Raw genomic sequence first — 27,492 nt, forward strand, 5'->3', positions numbered from 1 at the left:
AAAAAAGTTTTACTACGTCAGAATCTCTGAGAAGACACCAGTATGTGCACACTGGAGAAAAACCTTTCCAATGTAAACATTGTGAAAAGAGTTACATTCAGTCAAGCGGTCTGAAAAGACACCAGCATGTGCACACTGGAGCAAAACCTTTCCACTGCGAACATTGTGAAAAGAGTTTTACTCTGTCAGACTCTCTGAAAAGACACCAGCTTATCCACACCGGAGAAAAACGTTTCCAATGTAAACAGTGTAACAAGTGTTTTGCTGTGTCATCTTCTCTGAAAACACACCAGTATGTCCACACTGGAGAAAAACCTTTTCGATGTAAACACTGTGACAAGAGCTTCAGTGTTTCATGTAATCTGAAGTCACACCTTCGTGTGCTGCACACAGTAGAAAACCATTCCACTGTAAACACTGTAACAACAGTTACAGTTCTATAGCTACTCTGAATAGACACCAGTATGGTCACACTGGAGTAAAACCTTTCCACTGTAAACATGGTGACAATATTTTCAGTGATTCGGGACAGGTGCTCTGAACAACAACCAGCGTATCCACACTGGAGAAAAAAACATTCCACTGTAAACATTAGAGATGGGCAATATTATCGATTTCGTTCATTTTATTTCCAGATACAGGCTTTATGAAAAAACAAGAACCTATCACTGATCTGCAGCTACTCAATATGTAGTGTATATATATACAATATGTAGTTGTGATATAAGTATATATCGCAATATGTATCGTGTCGCAATATATTGCAATATGTATCGTATCGCAATATATCGCAATATATCGCGATACGTATCGTCTCGCAATATATCGTGATATAATAGTATCGTGACCCAAGTATGGTGATACGTATCGTATCGTGAGGTTCTTGCCAATACCCATCCCTAGTAAACATTGTGACAAGAACAAGAGTTTCAAGTAATCTGAAGTCACATCTTTGTGTCCACACAGGAGAAAACCCTACTGTAAAAATTGTGACATCAGTTTCAGTCAGTCAGGTGACCTGAAGAGAAACCAGTGTGTCCACACTGGAGAAAAACCTTTCCAATGTAAACACTGTGACAAGAGGTTCAATGTTCCAAGTGCTCTGAAGGCACACCTTCGTGTCCACAGTCCACACAGGAGAAACACATGTCCACTGTCAATGGTGTGACAAGAGTTTCAATAACTCAGGTCACTTGTTGAGACACCAATGCATTCACACCATGGGGAATAAAAACTTTCCACTATAAATTATCTCACTGAGATGATCAAAATAAACAGCTGTAAGTTTGCAGGGAGGTGGATAGACAAGCAAAATAAAATAAAAATGTATACTGCTCCAAAGAGGCCTCCATTCTCCAGCTCTTTTGTTTTCTTCTTCTTTTAAATCCTTAATTTAAGTGTTAACATTAACCATTCATGTTGACTTTCTTATTTCTTTAGCTATACTGTACATGATATGCTATGGACGTTAGTTACGGTGCGAGAAAAAACTAAAAAATCTCTGTCTCATATCATAAATAAATATCACACCATTTAACATTTATATCTTCTACACCTCATCAATTATGTTCCACCGACTCCTCTTCCTGACACTCACACTCACATAATCCTGTATCATGTTTCTGTATCAACCATCCTCGGTATTTTATTCAGGCCACAGTGAGTGTCCCAGCCTTAATAGCCTGTCATCACCATTTCCTCTCTCCTCTGCCCACTACCAACTCTATTACCTTTTATATTATTTAGAATTTTATACAAATGTTTCCCTTTTCCTTGTCTGTCCCACCTTTCCTGCCACAATGGATTTAATTTACCACATGATATTACACTCTTGACCTCTGACTTACTAACATTACATTACATTACATTACATTACAGTCATTTAGCAGACGCTTTTATCCAAAGCGACTTACAATAAGTGTATTCAACATAGGTAGGGAACGAAAACTACTAATCACCAGAAGTCTTTAGTGCATTTTCTGCAAAAACAAGCAACCAAGAGTATACCTAGCGCTAAGGTAAAAGTGCAATATATCAGCTACCTATTTCCTTAAACAGATGAGACAAAATAGCTAAATCAAATGAGCATGAGCTAAAAGCTATACAGTGGACACATCGAAAAGCAACACAGCAGAAAACAATGTGTGATATGTCTTCTTTTATTTTCCAGATGCAATTACTTTACAAAGGTCTCAGTCATTCAGAAATATATTTTGTTCATGAGCTGATCCACCGGGCTCTCATTAACTCCAATGCATTCCACTGAACTCACGGCTGCAGTCTGGCTCCCATGGTGCGACGAATCTGCCGGCTGGAATTGCATGATAGCGAAAATGACGTAGATGACCCTACCTTCTTTCTATATACCTTGCCTAAACCCTAACCCCCTCATTAGTACTGTCTCTTACTCCTGTAGCTGTAGCATGCCACTTGGACACAGACCGGGGTCTGATCAGCCTCGGTCGGGTTGCCTGGAGGAGGGTGTCTGTTGCGAGACCCGAAACACCCAGTGACTCCAGGAAACAACACTGATGATGTGTCCAAGTTTGTGCATCAGTAGATGTATTTATTTACTGCCTTATAGAATGTTTGTTCTCCTTTTATCAGTTGATTGAGAGTGGTTATCTAAATCACATACAACAGATGTATAAATTATAGCTTTGTTGTGCCACACGTTCCTGGTCCCTCCCCTGCACGCCATATAAGGGCAAGGGCCGGGCGTCTCCCTCAGCCAGCAGCCAGCTCAGGTGTGGCTGGTCCCAATCAGCCCAGCTGCTCCACATCACCATCATCAGGAGCTGGCCGATATAAGCTGCTGAGAACCGACGCCCGATGCTTAAATATTAACTACTGTGGTTAGTGTTGCCGGCTGTTACTAGTGTTCCTGAGTGTTCTCTAAAAAGCTATTTTGTATGTTTGATGCCAACTTTGTTCTCTTTTTCTTCCAGGCTCCCTCCTCCTCAAACCCAGTGTCTCCTAGCCCCTTTCGGGACCCTGTTTACCTTTTTTATATTTGGGAAGGCGGTATCCAGGGTCCCTTGTCGCTCAAAACTCTCTCTCGTACTGGCGGCTACCACTGTCTGGTCTCGGGCTAATAGCTCGTCGCTTAGAAGTTGCACTCGTCTCTCACACTCTGCTCCACTGCCCATGTCCCGCCTCCCCACGTTGTGATTGTCATGCAAGCATGTAGGACAATCAGAGGCAGTAACGTAGGACCATAGAGTTATGCATAGGACGCGCAGCTTGTCAGTCACCGCGGGGAGGCGGGACATGGGCAGTGGAGCAGAGTGTGAGAGAGGAGCTTAAGTTTTACTAAATTATTAAAAATGTTAAACGGCATCGCCGATCCGTGCGGATTAATGCAGCTTTCTGGCGCGTTAGTATTGCTCTTATTGGTACCTTTGAGAAATCTCTGCAACTTCTAAGCGACGAGCTATTAGCCCGAGACCAGACAGTGGTAGCCGCCAGTACGAGAGAGAGTGTTTTGAGCGACAAGGGACCCTGGATACCGCCTTCCCAAATATAAAAAAGGTAAACAGGGTCCCGAAAGGGGCTAAGTGTCTCCCAGCTCCATCCACGCTCCTCCGCCCTCTCCACCAGCGCTCCGCTTCCTTACTCCCTGGATTCCTAAAACCCTCTCACCTCCCCAGGACTTTCCCTCCCACCGTAACGTTTATTATTTAATAAAATTCCTTTTACCCCTATTCCTGTCTCAGTGCCTTTGCCTTTGGGGTCCCCGGCACATTTGGCTACGCAGCACCGGTCGAGCGTAACAAGCTTCTCTCTTGGCAGTCACTCACGACAATAACTGATTGTCAAGCTAACATGTTACATCATGCTACAATTAATATATTATTTTTAGAGTGCACCCCCCCATATCTGGCACAAAGGATTGTCCAAATTAATTCACATACATATTACCCAGACATCAAGGTTGAAACTGTAGAAGGCCTGTTCATACTGTTTATTTCCATTCATATAGCATAATTAATATTCACCAACTATGCCTTAGGAAACAGGCTAATGCTGGTAAAATCTGATCTCCACGTTACATCATGACTTCAATTCATAGCCATCAGATGTTGGTTGGTGAATGTAATCAAATTAAGAAAAGATATATATTGTGATACAAAATGCCTAAATAAAGCAATAGATATGAGAATACATACTGTAATGAAATTGAAATGAAAAAGGTTGAATCACTGGGTTAAACTGTAGAATATAGTTAAAGGGATATTTCACTTTAAATACAAATTGAAATGTGTGTGAAATGTGTGTGTAAACCCTTTACACACACATGTTTTTTAAATTGTCTCTTTAACAAGAAAAAATGCAGTGCAAATAGGACTTGGTTTAGAATAGCCTTAATTGTCTGTATGGTGTTATGGACACCTCATAGAAATTACACTATTTTAAAGTATAATTACTGCTATTGTAGGCTTCTACAGTACAACAAGTAGACTAGTAGGTAAACAACAACCAATAGTTGCTCGGCCCTGCCATCTACTGTCCACTTACTGTATTGCACGGTGGGGAAAAAAATTATGCTAAACTCCTCCCTCCAAGGCAAAACCACACCCCCAGAGGGGTGTGGTTTTGATGGGTACCTGATAGGTACCTATCTGGTGGGTACCCAACGTGATGATCTCAACTGGCTACCACTGTACATAGCCAAAATAGCTACTTTAAATTTCAGGTGTATACAACGAATATAAAATGATTCATACACATTTAGCTACATAGCATGTTACACGAAAGTTATAACTCTCAGGTTAGTTAACTATCGATCTGGTGTTCCTATGTGTTGTATTTTATTTTATCCACTTGTTTTATGCCTTTAGGATTATTGTATGAAACATTATGGGGATTGACTTCCTTGGCCTTCTGCCAGGATTCACAAGAAATGTGGTGCTGCTGAATGCTGAAAAGGGCTAGAAGTTTGCAAGACTAACTCCCAGACATACAGAAACACAAATGGGTGAAAACATAATCTCCGGCCCGGCCTTTGGCCTGGCAGAGATAATGAAAACAACAATTGACAAAATATGTGTATTTGTAATGCTTTATTGAATACAGGCCTAATGCGTCATATTTTATGACGTTCTATAATGCTTTATTGAATATAGCCCTAAGGTGGCATATTTTATGACGTTTTAGGGTGAATTCTTGGATTGAAGAAACTACTCAGCAACATCTTTTCCCTGTGAAAAGATGAATACATTAGACTAATATAATTATTCAACACAAATCTTTAGTTAAATCTCAGTTACTGATAACCAACATAATGTGCCTTGTTCATATTGCATTACATATTCACCTTGGAGTCACGACTTTTAGCTCTCATCTTGTTGACCTGGGATTCAGCAATGTCAGCACGCTCTTCAGCCTCCTCCAGCTCATTCTGAACCTTTCTGCACTTGGACAGGTGAGTGTTGGCTTGTTCCTCCTACAATATGATAGAGATGGTTCAAAGCCTCAATATTTGAAAAGAGCATCTTGCGATAACAGTTCGAACGAGACAATATCAGGAGAATTGTAAAGTGTGGTTGCAATGCAGTGGCCCATGTTGAATGTTCATGAGTGTCTTGGGTTCAGCCCTGGCATGTTGTCGTCATTCAGGATGATCATCCAAGACAAAGAAATCTCCAGTATCTGCGTGAAGTAGGTGGCCGCCTTTTTAGGAGACCGGAAAAAGGTTGGAGTCTATTATTTCCAATGGAAGAGTGAACGTGAACACGATTCTTTAGCCCCATGGTTACTGAACTAAAAATTCTGCGATAATAAAGCAGATCTACAAACTTACAATGCGTCATGAGCTTGTATATGTTTTCGGCGGAGAGAGGGAAAAAAGGAGCGAACCTAGTATAGAGCCCTGGGGGACCCCAGTCAACGAAACATATACTGTAGGGCTTAAGTGGTTCAGAAAATGATTCCTATGATTCCTTAGTGTGGTTGATTATGGCATCTATAGCAACCACACTAATTAAGAAAACATGTGTGGTTGCACACACACACAAAAATAATAATAAACTAGAAAAAGTGCTCCTCGGAGCACAGGTCTCCGCCAGGTCAGGTAGGTTATTGTGGGCCAGCAATGTTCAGAATTTGCCAGTCAGGATGGAATATAAAAAATCGTACGGAACCATCTTGATCACTTGACTATAGAGATAATGTGTACTGATTTGCATGATGTTTGGACAACATTTGTAGGAGTAATATAAAAAAGAAAAATCGGCCTCCTGGTGGCGCTATAATAGGGCAATGTTAAAAGGGTGGCGTTTGTTCTTCAACGTAGTGCGAATGTATGTGCAAAGTTCCACCGCAATCGGGCGCTGCGTTCATGATTTGCGGCATTTTGTTCAAAACGGGCCACTCCTGCAAACTTTAGATGTCAATGTTAGCCAATCAGGATGGAATATGAAAAATCAAACAGATCCATCTTGATCACATCACTATAGAGATCATGTGTACCGATTTGCGTGACATTTGGATAAAATCTGAAGGCTTAATCTCAAAATATGTATTTTACATAAGTCGGCCTCCTGGTGGCGCTATAAAAGGCTAATGTGAAAAATGCAGGGCAGATGTTTTTCCTTGGCCTCTAAGGAGTATGCGTGCAAAATTTCACGCAGATCGGTGCAGTTACAGTTAAAAACGCAATTTGTTCTTTTATAGCGCCACCATGAGGCTGATTTGAACATTTTCAAGTGGCATTTCCTCCTCGGCCTAGTGGGAATGTGCGTGTGAAATTTCACGGAAATCGCAAGCTGCGTTCATGATTTGAGGCATTTAGTTCAAAATGGCCCAATCCTGCAAACTTTGGAAGCCAACCTTAGCCAATCAGGATGGAATATGGAAAATCAGACAGATCCGTGTTGATCACATGACTATAGAGATACTGTGTAATGATTTGCGTGATGTTTGGATAAAATCTGTAGGAGTAATATAAAAAAATGGATTTTGCACAAATCGGCCTCCTGGTGGCGCTATAACAGGCCAATCTGAAAAATGTGGCCCAGAGGTTCTGAATTGGCATCCAGGGAGTATGTGTGCACAGTTTTGCAGCGGCCGGGCCAACGGTGCCGGAGATTAGCCGCTCGCAGACAGATGGACACACGGACACACGGACACACGGACGGACGGAAACACGGACGGACGGACGGACAGGGGGTAAAACATAATCTCTCGCCATGCCTTTCGGCCTGGCGGAGACAAAAACATCATATTTTTCTTACCGCTTCCTCAGCTTGTCTCTTGTAGCCCTTGACCTTCATCTGCAGTTTGTCTACCAGATCCTGAAGCCTGGCAAGATTTTTCTTGTCCTCTTCAGTCTGAAGTGACAGTGAAGTTATAACATTAGTTGCATGTTCATGCAATCTATTGATTTTGTCACTGAAGTGAACATGGTATTACAGTACCTGGTATGTCAGCTCCTTCACTCTCCTCTCGTATTTGCGGACACCTTTAACAGCATCCGCTCCACGTCTCTGTTCAGCTTCATTCTCTCCCTCCAGTTCACGCACCTTCACAATTGAATTATGCACAATGAAGTTATTTCTTTTTATTTCATTGTCGACTATAACCCGTGTTGGTATTAAACTACATCTTACCCTAGACTCCAGTTTCTGGAGCTGCTTCTTGCCTCCCTTCATTGCCAGGTTCTCAGCCTCATCGAGGCGGTGCTGCAGATCCTTGACTGTGACCTCCAGGTTCTTCTTCATCCTCTCCAGGTGAGAACTGGTGTCCTGCTCCTTCTTCAGCTCCTCGGCCATCATAGCAGCCTGGAATATCATTGTTGCATTGTATTGTATGTTAATATGAAGCGTGACATGAGGATATCTAACAGATGAGAGTAAGACATCCTAACTTACATCAGTGATGGTAGGGAAGGACATCCTAACTTACATAAATGATATCTATGAGGGTAGGACAGGACATCCTAACTTACAGTACATCAGTGATGACTATAAGAATATCTAGTAGATGAGGGTAGGACAGGACATCCTAACTTACATCAGTGATGGCCTTCTTGGCCTTCTCCTCAGCATTCCTTGCTTCTTGAACACTGTCATCCACTTCACCTTGGACCTGGGTCAGGTCAGCCTCCAGTTTCTTTTTGGTGTTCAAAAGGCTTGTGTTCTAAAATAAACATTCAGTTGAACAATGTAAGCATGCATGACTTGTATGTTAAATGTTTGATGTTGAGAGTTTTTCATTGACTTGACCTGGGAGTGCAACAGTCCAGCACGTTCACTAATATCCACTAGTTCTTGTTCAGCCACTTTGCGGCCTCTCTCTGTCTGTTCCAGAGCCACTCTCAGCTCCTCAATCTCTGCAACCATGAGGCCGTTCCTACGCTCCACCATGGCAGCTTGTTCCTTCAGATCTTCTTGACTTCTGATAGCATCATCAAGGTGCAGTTGGGCATCCTAAGATAAATCACATTTGAAGTGGTGAAGAGAAACAACAGAATGTGACTCGTTGTTCAGAGCAGTTCCACTGTTTGGATATGTGTCTAACTACTATGTTTTGTTCAATATGTGTCTAACTATCTATGTTTTGCACCTTAAGCTGTCCTTGGACGTTCCTCAGCTGCTTCTGGGACTCAGCAGCCTGGCGGTTGGCATGACTCAGCTGAACCTCCATCTCGTTCAGGTCTCCCTCCATCTTCTTCTTGATCCTCAGGGCATCGTTCCTGCTCCTGACCTCAGAGTCCAGAGTGCTCTGCATGGAGTCAATCACCCTCTGGCTGTTCCTCTTGATCTGCTCCATCTCTTCATCCTTCTCTGCCAGCTTCCTGTCCACCTCACCCTTGATCTGGTTGAGCTCCAGCTGGACACGAAGAATCTTGGACTCCTCATGCTCCAGAGTACCCTAAAATGTAACACGGGATCAATATATAGAATGGACCTACGAATGTAATATGTATTACTCGTATTGGTACAAAATCTAATATAGCGACAATTGCTAAGCTAAATGTCTTACCTCAGCTTCCTCAAGGGCTGTCTGGATCTCTAACTTCTCTGTCTCCACCTGTTTCTTGTTCTTTTCCAGCTCATGGATGTTCTTTCCATTCTCACCAATCTGTTCAGTCAGGTCTGAGATCTCCTCTGCATTGATTGAAAATCATTAATGAGGAGCCTAATCCACAATTGATCTTGAACTCTAAATACATTGATTGATCCCACTTCTGACACCAATTATAGTGTTTCGTTTCTAAACAAAGTACTCAATAGACAATTGAGAGAAATTAGTAGAATATTGACTTAGAAAACTTTTAAAGGCATATTTATATTTACTTCAAATATTAAACATGTATGAACCCAACTTTGAGACAAACTGATTAATATGAGGACCCATTTTGCCCCGTTAACAAACACCAGCCTTGGCTCAAAACAAAAAACATTGAAGCAAAACTGATATTGAACGAAGTATGTAGAGAAAGACTCACGCTGCAGGTTCTTGTTCTCTCTCTTCATGGTCTCCAGTTGATCCAGAGACTCCTCGTAGGAATTCTTCATCTTAAACACCTCAGTGCTGAGAGAACGAGCCTCTTTCTGAGCTCCCTCCAGCTCTGCCTGCCCCTCTTCATATTTCTGCTTCCATTCTGCCAGGACCTGCACACCATTTGTAATGACGTGTCATTTACCATCACTTTATGGAGGCTAAAATCATTACGTTTTTAAATGATCTACTGTATGTCAAAGCACCTTATCGAAGTTCCTCTGTTTCTTGTCAAGGTTGGCAGCCAAACCATTGGCCCTCTCCACATCAATCATGAGGTCTTCCACTTCACCCTGGAGTCTCTGTTTGGTTTTCTCCAGAGAGGCGCACTTGGAATTCACAGCCTCAATTTGCTCCTCAGCTTCCTGAAGACGCTGGGCTAGCTTCTTCCTGTTGGTCAGTTTTGAAAGGAATTTGTGGGTAATATTTTGTATAAAGAGTGGTACCTGATAGTGTAAAACACGTATCACTTACTTTGTATAGAGAGTGGTACCTGATAAACACTGATCACTTACTTAGCTTCCTCCAGCTCCTCAGTGCGTTGGACAGCATCAGTCTCATACTTGCTCCTCCACTGAGCCACCTCACTGTTGGCCTTGGACATTCCACGCTGCAGTTCAGCCTTGGCCTCCTGTTCCTCCTCAAACTGCTCCCTCAGAAGGTCACAGTCATGGCGAGCTGATTGCACACCATGGGCAAGGGCATTCTTTGCCTGTCAAAAGAAAATTGCCCAAATAATGTCAACTGAATATAATAACACAGAAATATAATACAAGGCCTGTTTGTGGGAAAAGAAAATGCTCCTCACCTTGACCTCCTCTTCAACGTGTCTCTTCAACTCCTCAATCTGTTGGGTGAAGGCCTGCTTGCCTCTGGTGAGCTGTGAGACAAGAGATTCTTTCTCCTCAAGTTGACGAGTAAACTCACCTAATTAGAAATAGAAATATTCCTTACAAAAAGTTGTATATCTATTCGTAAAAGGTTAATAATCATCTTTAAATATGGAATTTGGTACAGTAAGGTAACATTGACAAACAATGTAAAGTAGACTTTACAAAGAACATTTACCATTTTCAGTCAACAGTCTTGCTCTCTGAGCTCCAATATCATTTAACATGCGAACATTCTCATCACTCTTGGACTTGATTTCACTGAGTTGGTCCTCAAGGGTGCGGCACATCTTCTCAAGATTTCCCTGTTAATTAACATCGGACATGTTCAATTAATGAGTGGTTTGTGTTACCTACATTTAGGTCATGTTCCTTTTTACAGTAGTTCATTCAATATTCTACAAATTTCTCTCAATTGTCAATTGAGTACTTTGTTTAGAATCAAAACTCTATATTTGTTGTCAGAAGTGGGATCAATCACTGGCCATCAATCAATGCATTTTGAGTATTTTTCCCCCCTGTTCTTCGTTTTCAGTTCATTAAACAGGTATTATCTCAAGAATTGTCCACAGATATTCCATTCTTACCTTTGCCTTAGCGACAGCCTCCATGTTGCTGGACAGGTCATCGATCTCCATCTTGTATTCGCTCTTCTCCTTCTCCAGTTTCTGCTTGACACGCTGGAGGTTGTCGATCTGTTCACCCAGCTCCGCAACACTGTCAGCCTGTTTCTTACGGAGGCCAGAGGCGGTGGCCTCGTGCTGCAGGGTGGACTCTTCGAGGTCACGACGCAGCTTCTGGAACTCAGCCTCACGCTTCTTGTTCATCTCGATCTGAGCGGAGGTGGCTCCACCAGCCTCCTCCAGCCTCTCACTGATCTCCTCAAATTCCCTGGAGAGATCAGCTCTCTGCTTCTCAACCTTGGCACGAGCGGAACGTTCAGCCTCGATCTCTTCCTCCAGTTCTTCAATACGAGCCTTTTAAAATGAATGATATTAGAATAACATGTGAAAATCATGATTTACTCATAATTATTATAACAAAAGATTGAACCACTTGAAATGAACCCTTGCATCCCTAGTTTGGGCATGTCATAATAGGCAAACATTTACAACATTTTGTGACGCGACACGTTGTGAGCTTTGGATCTGCAGTGGCAAAGAGATTTGGTAAAAGGGAAAAAGAGGAGGGGGCCAAGTATAGACCCATGGGGGACCCTGGTCAACTAAGTATATAGGGTTTAAGTATAGACCCATGGGGGACCCTGGTCAACTAAGTACTGTGTGTAGGGTTTAAGTAGACCCATGGGGGACCCTGGTCAACTTAGTATGTAGGGTTTAAACGGTTCAACTTTAGATTTGAAAGAAATGTTAAATACCTGGAGCTCTTTGATCTTCTTCTGCAGCTGAGCCCCCAAGGATTGTTCATCCTCAATCTTACTCAGAAGCTGGCTTGTTTCAAACTCCTTCCTGTGGAATACAGTACATCATATTTTAGTGTCATTCTGCAGGTGTTTTTTCTCCATGAAATTTCATATTGTTATTATTATTAATTCATTATTAATTTGAATTATTATTATTATTAATTAGTATTATTGTGTTCCACATTACTTCTTTATCTTCTCGTCTGACTGCTGCTTGTCGTTCTCCAGGTCCATGATGGATTCCTGGGCCAGTTTCAGATCCCCCTCAAGCTTTCTCTTGGCTCTCTCCAGGTCCATGCGGAGCTTCTTCTCTTGCTCCAGAGAACCCTCCAACTGCACAATAATAAAAACAACAATGAATAATTCAGTAACAACAATAAACATAATGTGTTCAAAACATCTTGATTCACTTGATGAACTCACATCATCAACTTGCTGTTCCAGCTTGGTCTTGGCCTTGGTCAGAGTGTTGACTTTGTCTTCCTCTGCCTGCAGGTCATCCAGGGTCTGCTGATGGGCCTCTTGGAGGGCCTTCTTTTCCTTGGTCAGCTTAGCAAGACCTTCATCCTGAGAGGCCATCTCCTCGGTCAGGTTCTTCACCTGAATAAGCACAACAGAATTTGTATTATAAATTGATAAGACAACTAATAGAGTGTATAACCATGAACTTTGTTCATAGAGTACAGAGTGTATAATCATAGAGTGTATAATCATAGAGTGTATACTCATAGAGTGTATAATCATAGAGTGTATGATCATAGAGTGTATGATCATGAACCTTGTTCATAGAGTATGGAGTGTATAATCATAGAGTGTATAATCATGAACCTTGTTTTCAGTGGCGTGTTTCTCCTTCTCCACTTTGGCCAAGGTCAGCTCCAGGTCATCAATGTCCTTCTTGAGCTCAGAGCATTCATCCTCCAGCTTCCGCTTCTTGGCGGTCAGCTCAGCGTTGATCTCCTCCTCGTCCTCCAGTCTCTCAGTTGTCTCTTTGAGTTTTGCCTCCAACTGGATCTTACTTTTAATAAGACCCTCACATCTCTCCTCAGCATCGTTCAGACAATCTTCTCCCTTGTGGTGAAAAATAAATAAAATAAGGAAACATGTCAGTGTAGTGATCCCGGACAAGACCAAGCCGCAACATATCTCTGCCAATCGAGCTTAGCTCCATTAAAATCTGGCGGCAGGATGTGGAGCGGGAGGTCTTCTCGTGACGTTGTGCGTTGTGAGAGGTGTGTGAAGTCTGAAGCGTGAGGATGCGCTCTAAAAAAAACTAGGGGGTAGATGGCCCAGGTAGCGCGGCGGCACAGTCTGTAGCGCTGTCGCCTCACAGCTGGTCCTGGGTTCGATTCCAGCTGTGGGCGCTGTGGGAGCTGGGGCCGTGTCCTCCCCTCCGCGTCATCAGTGCCCATACCCTAGGTGGGGTTGGCGAAAGGGCCTCTCTGTGCTCCCTAGGGTAGATTCCCTCACAAAAACATGCAGTAATCCTGGTCACTATACTGCCTCCCCCTGGCCAGGGCGCCTGATGGAGGGGAAAGGAACTGGTTGGAATAACGTGTTCCTTCCACGCACTACGTCCTACCGGGGAAACTCCCCTCTGTCAGGTTATAAGAAGGCTTGTTAGCTCTCATGCATTGAAGGAGGCTTGAGCTCTCCTCTGGGCTCTCCCTAGGTTGGCAAAGGGAGTGTAGTGCCCAGGATTACTTAGACAATTAGCACTGGGGGAAAAAAATGGGGTTGCAAAATCGTGGGATAAAAATGTAGTTAAAATAAATATATATATAGTGATCCCGGAACAAGACCCGGCTACAACAGCTCTGCCAATCGCCAGGCTTAGCTCTATTGACACAGTAAGGTTGTGCTTCGGGTTGCCGAGTTGGGGAGAGCGGTTCGATCCGAGCTCAGTGCAGAAACTCACTACATCAGCGCTTGTTCAGGATGAATATATGAAATAAGATATGAGAAAAGATTCAAGCTAAGATTATAATACGATTTGAGCTACAAAACGTCCTTGCAGAAATGTACTTACTGATGAGGCTGCCAGTGCCAGGTTATTCTTCTCCTGTACCAGAGAAATCATCTTCTCCTCCAGTTCCTTCTTCTTGGCCAGGGCAGTAGCCAGGTCAATCTTCATTTTTTCATAGTTCTCCTTCATGTTCATCAGCTCCTTCTCAGTCTCAGCACTCTGCAGAAGAGGCTTGATTTTGTAGTAGAGCTTCATCCATGGCCAGTGTTTCACGTTCACGAATGCGCGCACGTTGAACTGGATGGTGAAAATGGCTTCTCTGTTGGGGAAACAGTTCCGGTAATTGAAAAAGTGTACCTTAGAAACTAAATATTACATTAAATTATGTTGTCAAAGACTACCTTCTTTTCATCATCTCAACAAACTCCTTCCGCATGAGGAAACCTCGGGAGAGAGCCTGAGTCATGCCGACCAGAATAGCCAGCTTCTCATCTCGCATTTCCTCCAGTGTACCCAGCAGACCAGCTTTGAAGAACACCTGCATAGGATATTACAAATGTATTTAAATAATCGACTGCAAAGACAACTTTTAGTCCTCTCTCAATAAAATGGTACAGATTCGGAGTGTGTTTACCTTGGTGTGTCCAAACTTGTACTCATCATGAGGTACATCAATGGACCCAAGCAGCTTCTCCGAGGCTTTCTTGTTGTCCATGAACTGGCCCTCAGGACATGCGGCGGCATTCAGTACTTTGTACCTAGTAGTATTTTGCAAAAGTTCATGGTCATTTTGCGTGCTTCCCGTTAATAGTAATAGGAACTAAAATCTGTAATAAAGGAATTATACCTCTGCTTGAAGTCAGCATAGGGGATTCTGCTGGGGTAGCCCTTCCTACAAATCCTGATGCCCTCCAGCACACCATTACACCTCAGCTGATGTATGACCAGGAAGTTCTCCATCAGGCCTGTAAAGATGTCGCTTCATTATTATTATGGATCAGTATATATATATATATATATATATATATATATATATATATATATATATATATATATATATTTATATATATATATATATACATATACATATGTGTTGTTCTGGAGGCTTGCATTCGTTAGGAATCATATATATATATACATAATTATGTATAATAATATATATATATAATTATATATATTTTTTGTGTTTACCTGGAGTCTTGGACTCGTTAGGAATCAGGCAACGCACAAAGTGAGGATGAGTGCTCCTCAGGTTGGTCATCAGCTTCCCCAGGTTCTCCTGTTGAGACATAATAAAGAGCCAAGTAGGTTCATTATCAGTAAAAAATCACACCCAGTGTGAAGTGGGCGGTGTGGTCATCACAGTGGTCATCATAGTGATGGAAGCTCACTTCCCAAAAAATTTGATTTTTGGAAGTGCATAATCCTATTTATAGGTTATTAATGTCATCATGTCATCATCAGTGTCTCGCTAGCCAATCACAGTGCTGAATAGAGTCAGCCAATAGAGTCAGCCAATCACAGTACAGGAAAGTGGGCCAAGTGGGCCAATCACAGTACAGGAAACTAATACTAATGAGGTGTCCCAACCCCACTTATAGGGGCGGCTACACCGCCCAAAAAAAAATCTACGATATTGTACTTTTTCCTTCACTACAATTATTTGAAAACTTTAGTTACTAGTTACTTTGCAGATTTAGATTATTATTTAAAACATACAACACACGTTAAGCTCTTTTTTATTCTGCAGCAAAAAGGGTTACAAAATCGTGGGATAAAAAAATAAAAGAATAGCTGATCTACAAGCTCACAACATTGTTTATTAATATTTACAACGTGACAATATATTGTGCCTATTTGTTTTATGACTAGATAATGTTGATCATGAATAAATATTCTTACCCTGAAAGCAGCAGACACAGTCATCATGGAACCACCCTTCTTCTTCTTGCCTCCTGCTCCCGCTCCTTTGTTAGAATCATGAGCAGACAGTTTATTTTAACTTTAACAAATTATTCTTCATTTGTTAAGTCAACAGATATATTGTAGGCTCTATTAGCTCAATGGTAAAAGATCCAGCACTTGCACAGGAAACCGGGTTCAAATCCTTCAAAATGGTAATTGATTTGATTAGATATATTGATTTCCCTTAATTTTTTGGGGGGAGGATAGAACAAAGTCAGCAGTTTAACTGTTACCATTCAGGCTCAGGAGGAGGACAGAACACATTATATTATATTATATTATATTATTATATTAATAAACATACCTTCAGGCTCAAAAGGAGGATATAACACATATTATATTATTATATTAATAAACATACCTTCAGGCTCAGGAGTAGGATAGAACACATTATATTATATTAATAAACATACCTTCAGGCTCAGGAGGAGGATAGAACACATTATATTATATTATTATATTAATAAACATACCTTCAGGCTCAGGAGTAGGATAGAACACATTATATTATATTAATAAACATACCTTCAGGCTCAGGAGGAGGATAGAACACAGACAGAAGCTTCACTGAAGACTTCTGGTACAGTTGCACCACAGAGTCGTTGAGGGGATCCTTGTTTTTCTCTAGCCAGCCTGCGATGCTGTAGTCCACCGTACCGGCGTAGTGCAGCAGGGCGAAGTGGGGCTGCATTGCCTCAGGCTTGCCTTTGACAGGCTTGGGCTTCTCAAAGGCTTTACACTTTCCAAGATGCTGATCATAGAGCTTGGCCTTGAAGGTGGTGTCTGAGGCCTTTGGGAACATGCACTCCTCTTCAAGGATGGAGAAGATACCCAAGGGCTTTGTGAAGGAGACAAAAGACAAATCACCAAAAGCAAAAACTTAATGCAATAACATAAACAACAATTATAGATGTGGTGAAATAAAAAATACGGGTTTCACACTTTTAGAGCATACCCACGGTCATAATGAGGACATATCTATCATTAGATGACAGACATTTTAGATTTTTTAAATTTTTATTCTTATGTCAAAAGTCCCTAAAAATCGAATTTTAATTGCCGTAAACGTACTGCAGAATGACATAGATAGGCCCTTATGAATATATATGAATCTTGATTGAATTCGCCTGCGTGATTCTCATCGCTCAGTGCTCACGTTCCTCCACTCGCTCCTGATTTCAATTAGGGAAACACTCTTGGACTGCTACGTTCTTTAGCCAACTCAAGATGATGGCCATTACTCGTTTTAAACTTATGCACGATGAGAGAACAAACAGCTACGCTGCTGTGAGACGAGACCTCCTCTATCCCATTGCTCGAGGGAACGGGACCGTTTGATTGGTTTAAAAACACCACACCTCTGTTTCTGAGCTAAGCCCAAGAAAAAAAAAAGAATGGCACGCTATCTCCGATTTACTTCCTGTATCTGTGTGGAGAAGGTGGCCGCCTTTTTAGGAGACCGGAAGCAGGTTGGAGTCTATTATTTCCAATGGAAGAGTGAACGTAAACACAGCTTCTGAACGATTCTTTAGCCCCATGGTCACTGAACTAAATATTGGACCCAATCGCCACAAGCCACAAAATATTCGCAAGAATTTTAAAGAGAGACAAATCAGGAGAAAATCACCTTTATTATCAACCTTTCTCTGTCCCAGCAACACACTGTCGCAGGATCTAGCACCAGTAAACATCGGACGTTTACGAGATTTTCCATCAGACGACCACTTAGGAGACCATTTGTAGGATTTGTACCATTTCGCCTCTAGTGGTTCCAATTGGGATGGTTCATAAAACTTCATAAATTAACCATCTTTGACTAAGCTTAGTAAAAAAGTTAGCAATAAAGCCATTTCATGACGTGTTTTAACGTCACAAAATAATATTATACCTTCTCAATGAGCTCAATGCAGACAGTATATTACCTTCTCAATGAGCTCAATGCAGACAGTATATTACCTTCTCAATGAGCTCAATGCAGACAGTATATTACCTTCTCAAAGAGCTCAATGCAGACAGTATATTACCTTCTCAATGAGCTCAATGCAGACAGTATATTACCTTCTCAATGAGCTCAATGCAGACGGCCAGGTCCATGCCGAAGTCAATGGTATCCCAGGGAATGCCCTCTTTCTTGTACTCTTCTTGTTCCAGTACAAACATGGTGTGATTGAAAAACTGTTGCAGTTTCTCATTGGTGAAGTTGATGCACAGCTGCTCCAGGGTGTTGAACTGTAGGTGGAAATATCATTACTTTAATCTTTTAACCCATTAAGACCTGAGGCCGATTCTACAAATGTCTTCTGAATCCTAACAAGTTTTCTGAAAAACCTATGTTGCTACAGTATATATATCGTTGTTGTTGGGCAGAAAACCTCTTTTTGTGTTTTTGTGTAAATGAACGCCTTAATTGCACAAAAACACTTTACTTACACAAAGGAGACTGTTTGTGTCTCTTACCGGAGAGACCGCCGGTTATCAAATGATTGGTTTAGGAATGCGATAAAAACAAAAACATCTCCATGACTTCAATGCTTCATGGGGTGTGTAATTGATAGATTTTTTTTGGGGTGAACCACTCCTTTAAAGTAATTGTGACAAAAAGTAATTAGTCTACAACTTAAAAAACAAGTCCATGCTTACATCAAAGATTTCAAAACCAGCGATGTCCAGCACACCAATGTAGTAGCTTCTCGGGTTCTTGGTGTCCAGCATCTCGTTGATCCTGATGACCATCCACAAGAACATCTTCTCATAGATGGACTTAGCCAAGGCACCCACTGAGTTCATTACCTAAGGAAACAGGAAAGTTATTAGTTGGGGTGTGAATTGTATTACATTTCTTCCAAAGAAGTATACATCCATGCATTTTCCACCCCCATTTAGTGTGGGTATAGCACTGTGGTATAGCACGGACTGATTAACTTGAAAGGCTGAAAGACTGTCACCCACTCTGTTGAAATGAGACATTATGTGAATTTTAAGTGATTTGTTTTGAATGTAATAACTTTTTTATTACTTTAAAATGTTGAATGTTAAAATGTGTGTGTATTTAATTGTTTATATTTTTTCCGAACCACCTAAGATGGCTCCTTTCCAAGTGAAGGAGCAGCGGTTCTACTCAGTGTGGTCTCTCATTATTTATTTGGCAGTGTATCATACTGTACATATAATATACTAGAGTGTGTGTGTGTGTGTCTGTGTGTGTGTGTGAGTGTGTGTGTTTGTGTGTCAGGGCCGCCGACAGGGGGGGATGGAGACGTCGCAAACTTCTTAAGAATTAAAATGCATTTGTGTGGTGGTGGAACTGCGCCGAACGACTACGTTACATATAATATACTATTATATATGTATATTGTGTGTGTGTGTTAGTGTGTGTGTGTGTGTGTGTGTGTGTGTGTGTGTGTGTGTTGTCGTCTTATTCGTGTCCACGCATGTGCTGTGTAACTGGAAAAATGCCCACCCACCCACTAGGCAATTTTAATAGGATCGCTACACAATGTGTAGTTTTTATGGGTATATATATACATACATACATATATATATATATATATATATATATATATATATATATATATTATGTTATATATATAATACTATATACATATTTTGACAGTCAGAAATATGTCAGACTGCAATTAAGTCTGGACACAACTCAACAACAAAAAGATATTACAGTTCTGATGGTATGTTGTGTCAAGAATATAAGATGCGTATGAATTCAGAACAATAAAATATATAACAGTTCTAATGGTATGTCATGTAGAGAATATAAGGTGTGTATGAATTCAGAATAATAAAATAAAGTAACTTTCTCACCTGTGACACAGTTTGTCCCTTAGTGACATACTCGTTTCCAACCTTCACTCTGGGATAGCAGTAAGCCTTTAGCATCTCTGCTGAGTTCAGACCCATCAGGTAGGAAATCTTGTCAGCCGCTAAAATAAGTCATAAGAATATAGAATGTATTAAGATATACTTATGATAAACTATTGATTGTTTTCATTCCTTGGCTGAAGATAATGCTCACCCTCTACGCCATCAGGCTCAGCCTGTTCCTCACGCTGTTTCTGTTTGAACTTCAAGACCCCATGATGCAACACTGCACCGGTGAACTTGTAGATGTACTGCTTGTCGTCATTAGTGAAGCCCAGGATGTCAATAGCGTCCTGTCAATCAAAAGATTGAGATTAAAACATTACATTAACAAACATCACTTTAGAAGGACGTCAATAGCATCCTTTGTTCAAAAGATTGACATTAACACATTACTTTAACAAACATCCATCCATCCATCCATCAATCTTCAACCGATTATTCGGAATCGGGTCGCGGGGGCAACAGTTCCAGCAGAGAGCTCCAGACTTCCCTTTACCGAGCAACATTAGCAACTTCTTCCTGGGGGATCCTGAGGTGTTCCAAGGCCAGTGTGGAGATGTAATCCCCCCATCTGGTCCTTGATCTGCCAGGGGGTCTCCTCCCAGTGGGACGTGAAGCGAAGACCGCCCTAGGGAGACGCATCCGTACTAGATGCCCGAACCACCTAAGCTGGCTCCTTTCCAAGTGAAGGAGCAGAGGTTCTACTCCGAGTCTCTCGCGGATGACCGAACTTCTCACTCTATCTCTAAGGGAGAGAGAGACGGCCACCCGTCTGAGAAAACTCATTTCGGCTGCTTGTATCAGCAATCTTATTCTTTCGGTCATGACCCACTTGCACTTCATGACCATAAAAAACATCACTTGAAAATAAAAGCATTGCACTTGCAGAGCAACTGACTGTACACTGAATATTAGAAACCTATTATAAAAATATGTTTACTGACATCAGTGGCGTCCAGCTCCTCTTTGTCATTAATGCTGGCCACAGTGATCTGACCCATGCTGCACAATGGGAAGTCATAGGGGTTGGTGGTGATCAGACACATGTCTAAAAAGGTAAGTAAAAAGGGTGAAAATTAGTTTTTATTAATTAATTAATGTAATCACTGCATCATTAGTCCATTTTCAATTTACCAATAATGTAAGCTTTGTGACCGGTCATCATCTGATAGAAGATATGATATCCTCTCTCGGCAGAGAGCTGGTAGGTCACTCTGGACTTCTCCAGCAGATCTGAAGGGTTGTATTATTATTAATAATAATAATATTGTTATCATTATTATTATTATTTTTATTATGTACATAAGTCAAAATTGATTCCTCTAAAAATCAAGGCACATATGATTTAATTATCATGTGAATTTCATACTTACATGTCTCAATATCAGCACTGGCCAGTTTACCGCTATTGTTGAACCAGATTCGAATGAATTTACCCTGTTTCATAAAGCACAATTTGTAGAAATCCCTCTACATTATGAAATGATCGCAGGATTTCTCATTACATAATTATTGTACACTTACAAAGCGAGAGGAGTTGTCATTCCTCACAGTCTTGGCATTACCATAGGCCTCCAGCAAGGGATTGGCTGCAATAATCTGATCCTCCAGTGACCCCTAGACATCACCCAATTTAGAATTTAGTCAGAATTATTGTACATTGAATTGCTAAATTGCATATACATTCTTCATGTTCAAAATGTGTGATTTGTCCAAGTTTAAAACCTGTACAAATACCTTGATTTTGCCAGCACCGATATTTGGTGCTTCCTTCTTGTCTCCAGTACCAGATGATGCTGTTGCAAAGTACTGGATGACACGCTTGGTGTTCACAGTCTTTCCAGCACCGGATTCTCCACTGGTTATAAATGCATACATTCAGAGAAACGCAGTTAGTGAATTTGATCACAATGTTTTTTTCTTATGCTTTGTAGATGAGAAACTTACGTGATCAAGACAGACTGGTTCTCATGATCTGTAAAAATGTAAAGCAAATGTACTTTTAGTCATGTATACAGCACAAAACCATTATAGCTGTATATTTGTTTACATTGTCTTGACCAGTACGTACCCATCAGCATGAACTGATAGGCGTTGTCAGAGACAGAGAAGATGTGGGGTGGAGCCTCAATACGCTTCTTGCCTCTGTAGGCATTTACAACATGCTGGTCGTACACTGGGAGCCACTTGTAGGGGTTCACAGTTGCACAGAACAAGCCAGAGTAGGTCTGAAGGGGACAAGAGAGAGAACATTATATACATCATAGCAGCGAGCACTACACATAATCTGGGACAACGGATCACTAGGGCTGGGGGCAATGGTGGAAAGTAGCCTACAGTACTTACTGTAAGTAAAATTTTGAGGTATTTCACTGGAGTATAACATTTTCAATACTTTTACTTCTACTCCACTACATCGCAGATGCAAATATTGTACTTTTACCCCTTTACAATTATTTGAAAACTTTTTAATCAGAAAACATACATTTACCACTTCAGTCTTATTTAAACTTTGGCTATTTGAAAATAGCTGATCTACAAGCTCACACATGGGACGCAACGCAACCCGTTGTAGATCTGCTATTTTCAAAAGATTTGTATACATTTGAAAACTTATGAAATGGGACATTCTGCACTTTTGTACTTTCACTCAAGTACATTTTGAATACCAGACTTGTACTTGTAACAGAGTATTTCGACATTGCAGTATTGAATTTTTTTTAGTACTTCATCCATCACTGGCTGGGGGATTACAGCCACCAGTTCCAAGTGGCATGAGGGAACAGCCAACTGTTATTAGATCTTGTTTAGTTTTTCTTCAGGATGTTACTACTCTGTACTTTTTTTCTTTTATCTTCGCTATTGACAGCTCAGAGCAGAATGCTGTACTGTTCTCAGAGTCAGCAGGTATAACATCTTACATAGATCATCCACGCTGCATAACGCTCTTTGAGGTTATACAGGACAGTGGCTTCAGTGAGGTGGGTCATCATGGCCATGTCCTCAATCTTGTCATACTTGGGAGGGTTCATGGGGGTCACATCGTCCTCTTTCACAGTTCTTTCCTAGACAAGAAAAACAAGAAAACACAAAACCTCAGAATGTGTTGTGATTACAGTTGTAGGCCTACTGTGCCACTATTTGATTTTAGATACACCTCTACCTACGTACCTCCTTGGTGTTGAGGATTTCCACGGTGACTTTGTTACCGTCCTTCTTTAAAATTTTACACTTGAGATACAGCTCCTTAACATCGGCCACATATGCTGCAGTTTTGGCATCAAAGGGTGAAGCTTGAGCCTCCATTCTCTCCCTCTCTGGCTTACGGAGGAATATGGCGGCCCCGCCATATTGCTCCATCTCCGCGTCCGTACTCATGGTGGCGGCTTTCTGTAGACAGAAATAAAGATGGCGTTGATGCCTTTGCTGATCAGAGAATTGTAGGACTTTTTAGGGCTATATAGTAGGTTAGATTATAGAGAAAGGATGAACACTCACTTTCCTCCTCTACGCAGTAACAGCTGGAACCTTAAAGTGCAAACCCTAAGTGTGTGTGTGGGGGGGGGGGGGGTGAGAAGAAGAAGGTTTATTTGTCAGTACTAGAAGTGCAATCTTGTGCGGTCCACAACGTACTGTGCTACAACAACAATGACAATAGTAATAGAATAGTAAAATAAATAAATAAATAATATAAAAATAAGATAAGATAAGGTAATAAAAATACAAATACAATTTTAATAAAATGAAATAGAAAGTATGAAAAGCCTTCAGCATAGCACAATAAGGGCAGGGAGAATAAAGGTAAAAAATGTATAAATGTGCAATGACGCACGAGGCATATGAATGTCCAATGAGTAAGGCATACTGTATGTAGCTTTAGAAAAACATGTGTATTTGCTATAGCAGAGGCACTGATACAAAAACAGCAATAGTAACAGTAACTAGTAATTAAAACTGCTAGTCACAAACAGAAGTCACAAACCTTGTATCTATATATTTTAAATCAGCAATAACAACAGTTTTTTTAACTATAGAATTGATGGTTACATTCAACAGTACAGAAGAGTACATTGTGAAATGTTGGATTGATCACACTATAAAAGAAGACTACCGTTTCTATGTGTTAAATGTTACTTTACACCACTTGGTAAGAGGAGAAAAAGCTCTTTTCTATTTCTCAATAGTTCCACATTTTGACCCATTTTAGCATATGTGTTAGTTATATTCATGCCATGAAATTAAATTATTGCTCAAATATAATTTTTGTTTAGTCTCTTATTTCTGTATTCTAATATCATTGTATGAATTAAGGTTACATTATCTGTTTGTCAAAGACAACTGAACAAATTGTCAGGCAATTAGTTAGCATCTTCATTTCACTATAAATCGCAGCTAAACAAGTCTCACTCACCTCCCAAATGAAACTCTGAAATCGTCCTGTGCTCAAACCATCTCACACTCGCCTCTTTTATATTGAGGGTTTATTGCTTGCAACGCAGAAACTATAAGTAGAGACATGCCTTTAAAAGGATTTTATTCAGTATCTGTCGACATGCATTGTATGTTCATGATTTCATTAGTCATTAACATCTAAATCCTATTAATATAACCGTGGTATGAAATTGTAACTTAGACCTTCAACCTTGCCCACCAGAGTTGGTACCACACGTAAGACATTTCTGACCTTGACTTCATACCAGTTGCTTGTAATAAAAATAATCAAGGTTTATTGGCAGGGTGCTGGGTTTCTTCATTGAGTGTTGAATTAAATGCTAAATGTGATCTTACTATTCAGAATATGTTTGATGACCCAAGCAAAGAAGCGGAGGAACAAGCAGGGGCGTCAATTGTGCTCCCAGGGGCAGGGGATGGCAATTGCCACCCCTCGTGTCCGCTTTTAACCTCAATTTCAGTTCATTTCCATCTTTGAGTCAGTTCAGGGCAACCAATGGTTTCTAACACTTTTGTTGAAGATTGTAAGTTTGTAAGTATTTTCTGCCTTCTGATTCATTGCGTTTTTATTTATGGTTGTATGAATGAGTATTGTGTTCTGTATTGTTACTTCGGCTACATTGAAAATGAGGGCCTGCCCCTCAACTGTTCTCCGAGTTTAAATAAAGTTTATGATGATGATGATGATGAACCTCAAATTCACTTCTTCTATGTATATTTGCAGATCACCTCGGAATCCTGGCACACAATTGAAGCCCGTACCCTATCTCTGTACCAAATATTTGAGGTACAGCTCAGCACAAAAGCAGTTGTCCAATTCTCTCCCAACTTGCTACAAAAATCGCTCATGTCTCTGGCTACAGCACCAGCTGCTTCCCATACCGTTACTGTACTTGCACGATGTACAGTAACTTTTGCGGTTCTCTTCCGCATGTGCTCCAATGTCAAAATTGTCACAAAACAGATCCAGCCCCTCCCCTTTTCACTGGCACACACACACACACACACACACACACGCACACGCACACGCACACGCACACACTAGCGTGCGACGGATCCGGCGGCGGATCCCCACGGCAGACCACTGCAATGGACTCCCATGGCGGACCACTGCCATTGAACTCCCCCCATTCAATTTAGAACATAAGTCCTGCGTAAATCGTTTATGAACAGCTAAAATCAGTTTGTGTACCGCTGGTGGACTTCAGGCGTGACCCGCCCATTCCCCCGGCCCTGGAGATGAATGGCCAGACAATAGAGCGCGTTGAGGAGTATAAATATCTTGGCACCACCATCGACCACAAGCTCGCCTTTAAGACCAACGCGGAGAATATTCAGTGCCAACAACGACTGTTGAAAAATGTGGGGCAGAGGTTCTGCTCTGGCATCCAGGGAGTGTGTGTGCACAGTTTCACTGCGATCAAGCCAGATTAGCTGTCCACGGACGGACACACGGATAGACGGACAGGGTGCAAAACAGTCTCGACCATGCCTTCCGGCCTGGCGGAGACAATAATGGTGATGTGGTGATCAGGAACTTAGAGGTATTTGGGACGATTACCTGTGCCTCACCATTATCTATGGTGGTACCATAGAAACCAGTCTTCCTGCATGCATGGGGCCCACATAACAACACATGAAAACACACTGTTTGCTCAGGTTCATGTGGTTAATAATAGCTCAGTTTGTGCTCTAGGTCTCCATACTGCAGGTAACGTGATCTGTGTCTGAGTTTCCATGCTAGCCATAATCCGTAGGGAGCAGGACAACGCCATAATAATAATATATATAGCGCTTTTCTATGTACCCAAAGACGCTTTACATGGGGGCAGGAGAAAAAAACTAAAGAAAATCAACTTTAGTAGAAGAAACACTAAGAAAAGGCTAAGACTATGGAATCAAATCAATAAAAAAGTGGAATGGTTAGACAGGGGAGAGTGCAGTTAGCTGGGGAAAGCCATATTGAAGAGGTGGGTTTTTAGAGCGGTTTAGAAGGTTTGGATATACATCCATCAGGGTAAACATATAATGGAACATACTGTACACATAGGCCCATAGATATTGGATTCATTTACACAATCAAGCAGAGGTGGAAGAAGTACTCAGACAAGTTAATGTAACATTACCACAACGTAGAAATACTGTTACAAATGCAAATACTGTTGTAAAATCCCTATTTTAAAAACTGTAACAGTACAAAAGTATAAAAATACAGTATACTTACAATACTTACAATAGCAAATAAAAAGTACTTATTATACAGAATTTTCCATCTCAAGTCAACATGTTTTTTAAATAGCGGACTATAAACTCTCAAAAACTTTGCATAACAATGCGTTGTGAGGTTATAAATTGGCTATTTTTGAATAGCCGAAGTATAAAATTCTCCCATGGGAGAAGGTCCATCTTTTTGTAATCACCTGGGGAGGGCCAAGGAAGTATTTCTGTCAAAGGGAAGTTCATGACTTACAGTAGTTTCAGCAACCCTTCAATTTAAATAAGAAACTGTCCCTTACTGTAAACTCTGGTCATTCAACTCATCCAGAACACATGCAGTTCTACACAAGTATAACTGTGTTTCATACACATGTGCCTCTTGACAGGGTGTGTGACCATGTCAATAAGCAGATCCTCTTCTGTAGTAGGCTAGTTATGCTTGAAATACTTTGAATTAAAGCACAAGCCTCCTCAAATGACCACTGATCATTTTGGAGCCAATGCTGTAAAAAACAACAGACAAAAAGGGGCTTCAAAACGAATCAATACCTCCTCCTATCATTCTGAACAACCAGGCAGTAGAGAGGGTGACCTGAACTGGTAAATTCAGTTTATGCTGAAGAAGGCTCGGCCAACAGGTTCATTATTTAAAGTGTGGCCAAACGACAAGCCTCCTCCTCAGACGTGTTGGTGACCCAGATATACCTGACCTTTATCAGACCAGTCCTTGAATATGCTTCACCAGTTTGGGCAGGACTCCTAAAACACTTGATCCCCAATCTGCGAAGTCAGCAGAGACAGTGTGGCCACATCATTGGGATACCAACAGATTCCTTCCCTTGTCTGGAGGCGAGGGGAGAGGAGGCCACTCTAATAGAATACAGTCGACTATATGAGAGAAGACCAAGTCCTATGATCCAGAGGCTGTCTACAAACACAAATCCAGTGGTGGAAAGTAGCCAAGTACATGTGCTTAGGTATTGTAGTGGAGTACAATTTTGAGGTATTTTTTACTTTACTGGATTATTTTAAATGTTCAGTACTTTTACTTCTACTCCAATTTTGAACACTTGAAATGGGACATTCTGCACAATGAGTAGCCTACTTTTACTTTTGGTACATTTTGATGCTAATACTTTTGTCCTTTTACTCAAGTACATTTTGAATACGAGACTTTTACTTGTAACAGAGTATTTCTG

At 41.1% G+C, this 27,492-nt stretch overlaps 1 protein-coding gene across 1 annotated transcript; it reads right to left on the reverse strand.

Annotated features, from left to right (window-relative positions):
- Positions 1-5,071: 5,071 nt before the first annotated feature.
- LOC308084973 (myosin heavy chain, fast skeletal muscle-like) lies at positions 5,072-24,059 on the reverse strand. The gene is made up of 41 exons (XM_080427976.1): positions 24,036-24,059; positions 23,123-23,167; positions 22,796-23,014; positions 22,546-22,689; positions 21,696-21,852; positions 21,572-21,599; positions 21,362-21,482; positions 21,149-21,241; positions 20,998-21,061; positions 20,759-20,857; positions 20,569-20,672; positions 19,776-19,914; positions 19,565-19,683; positions 18,389-18,538; positions 17,807-17,977; positions 16,274-16,586; positions 15,686-15,750; positions 14,975-15,062; positions 14,631-14,748; positions 14,418-14,541; positions 14,185-14,321; positions 13,847-14,102; positions 12,646-12,888; positions 12,241-12,417; positions 12,005-12,150; positions 11,773-11,863; positions 10,982-11,371; positions 10,573-10,699; positions 10,313-10,431; positions 10,020-10,216; positions 9,711-9,894; positions 9,452-9,617; positions 8,986-9,110; positions 8,566-8,874; positions 8,226-8,429; positions 8,014-8,139; positions 7,611-7,781; positions 7,419-7,523; positions 7,236-7,331; positions 5,318-5,446; positions 5,072-5,201 (listed from the first exon to the last, which is right to left on the reverse strand). The coding sequence occupies exons 3-41, from the start codon at positions 23,000-23,002 to the stop codon at positions 5,181-5,183; spliced, it is 5,823 nt and encodes a 1,940-aa protein (XP_080284102.1). The 5' UTR covers positions 23,003-23,014; positions 23,123-23,167; positions 24,036-24,059; the 3' UTR covers positions 5,072-5,180.
- Positions 24,060-27,492: the final 3,433 nt, after the last annotated feature.

Source organism: Gymnoscopelus braueri (assembly GCF_963280865.1).
Source record: "Gymnoscopelus braueri genome assembly, chromosome: 1".
NCBI classification, from domain to species: Eukaryota; Metazoa; Chordata; class Actinopteri; order Myctophiformes; family Myctophidae; genus Gymnoscopelus; species Gymnoscopelus braueri.